The 5140-nt window shown below is 38.3% G+C and overlaps 1 protein-coding gene across 1 annotated transcript; it reads right to left on the bottom strand.

Moving 5' to 3' along the window:
* Positions 1-3059: 3059 nt before the first annotated feature.
* Positions 3060-5140, bottom strand: LOC122639235 (disease resistance protein RUN1-like). Its single transcript, XM_043832056.1, has 2 exons — positions 4563-5140; positions 3060-4209 (listed from the first exon to the last, which is right to left on the bottom strand). The coding sequence occupies exons 1-2, from the start codon at positions 5138-5140 to the stop codon at positions 3060-3062; spliced, it is 1728 nt and encodes a 575-aa protein (XP_043687991.1).

The raw sequence follows: 5140 nt of genomic DNA, 5'->3' as shown, positions 1-5140 counted from the left end.
GCTCTTTCTCCTCAAGGTTTGATTTTAAAAGGCCTTGTGAGGGAGAGTGAGGATTCCAATCCTTACAAGAACCACAATCTTCCCTTCACTCACAGATGTGGGATTATCTTAGTTGCCCTTGGAGTTAGCTTTGGTTTGTTTTGACCCATAATAGAGGTCCCCTAGTCCAAGGAAGAACGCATGTTGCTTTACCAGTCTGAGCAGCGGATCCCACATATGACGCTAATGATGAGGTCAGGGAATTCGTTTCATGATATTGTCCGCTCTGAGCTGCCTGCTAAAGCTAACTTAATGTCGCCTTCACAGTTTTAAAAGACCTCATGAAGGAGTGAGGACACCAATCTACCGATGTTGGACTATCTTAATCACCCTTCGGGCTAGTTTTGAGTTTTTTTTTTTTTTGATAGAAGTGTAATCACACAAACCATAATTTATTGCTTTGGGGTCCAATTCTCCATATGAAAATATAGGATGCTAACAACAACATGCCCATACAATTTGACATCTATTGTTCAGCAATGTGACACATTAATAATTGTAAACAACATGCCCATACAATCCTCCTATCCTTAAATCAAAGTTTACTGCCTCTTATCCTTAAAGTTCAACTCTCCCTTTCTCAGCCACCTTCTCCCCCGCCTCAATCCTCTTTATCCGCCATTCTCCCCTAGGAAGATCATTTCAGGTCCTAGACTCTTATCTAGGTGATGATTCCCAAGTCATATCCACGCTATGTCCGAAAGACGGAACCCTAAAGGTAAGGAATTCACCCTTTGTACTTTTGAGATTCCACTGTACCCTCCGGAGAGAACGTGAGGGTTAGGGCACAAAATCATGGCTTGGAATCTGAATTTGTTGATCTAAGCATCAACTTCTGCTCAGAACGCATGCTTTGTTAAAGAAGAATATTATCAAAATTACAAGAATGGGAGTGAAAATAAGGGGAGAGAAAAGTTCAAATTGAAATCCCATAACCCTGATTTTAGAGATAATGGATATTAAAAAAATAATCACTCACCTACACCTTCATAGTCCATCCCATGGGGTATCATACTATCATCAGGTCTGCAAAGTGAAAACCAAAGCACATTATTATTAGTATTTAGGAAAATAACATTAAAAAAAGTAGAAAGAGATGAATCCAAAGCTAGATTGTAATCAGAGAAGAAAATACCCAAAAATCACTTCATTTCACATCACATCATGATATTACTGTCTGTCTTAAGGAGGCCAGGAGGTCCACGGATCCCCACAAGTGGATAGTATACAGTCCTTAGATTTTTCAAGCCAGTCAGTTTTGGTAATTTTTTTAATTTTGGACAGCAACGAACGTGGAAGTTCACCAGGGAATCCAATTTCTCGTCATCAGCACTACCCTCAATTTCTTCTAGCTTGGAGCAATCGTCAAGACGTAATTCCTTTAAATTTCTCAAGCCGAAGCCGCCACCGCCGCCGCCGCCGCTGCCGCCGCCGCCTCTTAGTGTACTTGATAGTTTTTCCATTGAATTGCAAATCGAAATACAAAGGTCGGTCAAACTTGAGGGAAGACCAAAGATGTATCGAATTGAACGACAGTAAGTAACGGAAAGGCAGGTCAAACTTGAGGGAAGACAAGGAATGGATGAAATTGATAAACAACGATCAATTGAAAGACTGGTCAAAGTTGAGGGAAGATCAGGGATGTATTCAATTGAAAAGCACTCTGAAATTACGAGGCTGGTCAAAGTTGAGGGAAAACCTGAGATGTGTAAAAGCTTCTAGCAACGTTGAATGCAAAATTCCCCAGGATTTTTTAGGTTCGAAAACAGTGGGGGTGATCTTACAGTAGAAGGAAGATTTGGAAGTGACTCAAGTGTTGTGCAGTAATTGATATCAAGTAATGTCAAGGAGATCATGCGGCCCAATTTCTCCGGCAGCTTATTTAGATTGTAGCAAGAACTTAAATCGAATCTTTCCAGATAAGTCAACTGACAAATTTCAATTGGGAGATCCGCCAGATCACAGCAGTGACTTAAATTAAGTTCTCTCAAGGAGATCATGCAGCCCAATTTTTCTGGCAGCTTCTTTAGATTGCAGCAGTACCGTAAATTGAATCTTTCCAGACAAGTCAACTGACAGATTTCAATTGGGAGATCCACCAGATCAGTGCACCAACTTAAATTAAGTTCTGTCAAGGAGATCAGGCTGCCCAAATTCTCCGGCAGCTTCTTTAGATTTACGCATCCTCCTAAATCGAGTATTTTGAGAGAAGTACACTGGGAAATTTCACTTGGGAAATCCTCCAGTCTCTTGCTGCCACTCATGTCTAATGTGACTAACTTCTTGTGACAACAAATGGAGATATCAATATCATCCAATATTTCACAATCTTTTAGAATTAATACCTCCAAGAGTGGATTTGTTGAAACATTTGGCGTACTAGATAGTAGGCGACAAGATGTGAGATTTAGAACTTTCAGATTTTCTGCCATCTGCAAAATAGAGCATATTTGGTAACTTATCTAATTAGCATAAGAATGAATAAAAGCGAATTTGAATTTTTTTTCAAAGACTTATGATATAAACAAATTAAGTGAGAGAGAGAGAGAGAGAGAGAGAGAGAGAGAGAGAGAGAGAGAGAGAGAGAAAGACTTATGATATAAACAAATTAAGTGAGAGAGAGAGAGAGAGAGAGACCTTGATGTAGTTCCAACCAATCCAATTTTTTGTGATCCTACTATATGATAGATCAAGAACAGCCAGTTTTTCTGGACAAAAACTGGTTAGTGCAAATTGGTCAGAGCATCCTTTCCAAATAAGCCATCTCAGTTCTGAAAAAGAATTTGTGAAGTTATCAGAAGATTGTGCATAATCGACTTGGAGTAACCTTAGATCTTTCATTGCAGCAAATCCTTCACTCGTCAAACATTGGCTCGCTGGTCTACCGTTGTAGAAATCAATGAATTGATTGAAATCAATACTGAGTCCTTCACAAATACTTGTTCCCTACAAAATAAATGACCTGAATTAAATACCAAACTAAGGTTATTCTAATAACCCAAGAAAAAGCCATCAAAGACCTAATTCACAAACTCCTCACAACAAATAACAAATGTGTATTCAATACCTACCGTTTGTTTAACCAGTACTTCAAAGACTTCCTTTTGAGACCATATTCGACTACGCTGCCCTGGCTTTTGTATGCTCTCTTGACAAACAATAAACCTTCCAAGATCCCGAAGCATATCATGCATCCTTAAGTTATCATCTTCATTAATTGTTACCAAAGACTTTTTACAAAGAACTTCAAGTCCGGCTTGAGGGAAAAAATCACACCCTTCCCATATATAACATGCAATATCTTTATTCATTCCGATGAAAAAAAGAGCCGTATCCAGAAACATTTGTTTCTCTACATATTCTAATCCATCGTAACTTATTTTCAAACTTTTCATGACATGATCATTGGGAAATTTTTGCATCTGCTTTAACTTGTCTTTCCATACTGCTTTTTTCTTTTCATCAAATAAAGATGAACCAATAACTCGAAGAGCCAAGGGAAGTCCTCCAGTACTTTCTACCATAGCTTTTGAGAGATCAAAATAACCTTCTAGAGGTTGGTCCCTTCCAAACGCATACTGACTAAAAAGTTTAAGAGAATCATCGAATTCCATTACTTTGGGCTCATAAATACTATCTGGTTTTTGAGCAATTAAAATATTCTTATTTCGGGTTGTGATAATGATCTTACTTCCGTTACCAAACCATTCACGGTCCCCAGCCAGAGACTTTACTTGATCATCTTGATCCACATCATCAAGAACAATAAGAACTTTTTTGTTGCAGTATCTTTGTTGGATCACTTTAATTCCAGCACCCACATCAGTAATATTTTGATTTTCTTCTTTCAGGAGATCGTTGATAAGTTGGTTTTGCAGATAGGGAATCCCAAATTTTGAAGCATTCTCTCGAACATTTTCAATAAATTTATATCCTTCAAAATGGCTAAAGACTGTATCGCAGACAACCTTAGCGATTGTTGTCTTTCCAATGCCACCGAGGCCATGGATACCCACAATCTTTCTGTCACCAGATTCAATATCTAATCGCATCAACATTTCTTCTATAGCATTTTGGATTCCAACTAGCTTATTAGAAACAGGCAAGAGTCTCTTGTTCAATGTAGTCCAAACTGTTTTAACAACTTCTTTTACTAACTTCCCTTCATACCTACATAATTCAAAAAAAAAAGGTAAATTCTTTTGGTGTTGAACAATGTTCATAAGCAAATGAATAAAAAAGTTCAACATGGAAGAAACCAGAAGCGAATATGAGACACTATTTACAAAATTTCAACCACATCACATTGGCCACATGACAGATATGAGTGAGAAACTAAAAAATTTTGCGCCAGCCACTGGATCATTAACATTAATTGCTCCGGCTATTAATCAAATATTGCATTTTTTTTTGATAAACATCAAATATTGCATTTGATACCAGGCAGACAGTAATTAAGTAAATATGGAACCAATTAAATAAATTAAACAGAAATTAATTTAATGAATGTTGGAGTGACTTACATGCCCTCTTTGAGATGCCATCCATTCAATACTCCAACCTCTCTCAGGGCCTCTTTCCACTTTTGTATAATTTCTGTATTCAACTTATTCATCTGAAGTCCCTCTAAGCCTTCCACGTACTTTTCGACTAAGTCCTTCTGGGATTCGTCGACGCTCCTCTGGTACTCGTACTCCAAAAAGGCTTCCTCATATTTTCTTCTCTGGTTTCGCACTTCAGTTGGCTCAACTTTGTAGAAAATGGGAAACACAATCTGTTTCTGTGTTTTTCTGCAATTAGATATCTGGGTTAGCTCATTGAGACACCATTTGCTTGACGCATAGTTGTCGGATAAAATGGGAATGGAGATTATTGAATCTTGGATTGCAGAGATAAGCTCCGGGCCAATCGTTTCTCCCTTGGGGAGTTTATCCTCATCTCTGTATGTTCGAATTCCAGTCCTATCCAAGGCACAGTAGAGGTGGTCGGCGAAATTGGTGCGAACGTCTTCGCCGTGAAAGCTCAAGAATACTTCATAACTCTTTAAACCAGACGAGGTTGAAGAAGAAGAAGAAGAGGCCTGATCATGAGCTGCTGCCAT

The sequence above is a fragment of the Telopea speciosissima genome, chromosome 9 (genome assembly GCF_018873765.1).
Source record: "Telopea speciosissima isolate NSW1024214 ecotype Mountain lineage chromosome 9, Tspe_v1, whole genome shotgun sequence".
NCBI classification, from domain to species: domain Eukaryota; kingdom Viridiplantae; phylum Streptophyta; class Magnoliopsida; order Proteales; family Proteaceae; genus Telopea; species Telopea speciosissima.
Note: the sequence above shows the minus strand (reverse complement) of the source record. Positions and strands in the feature narration are given on the sequence as shown.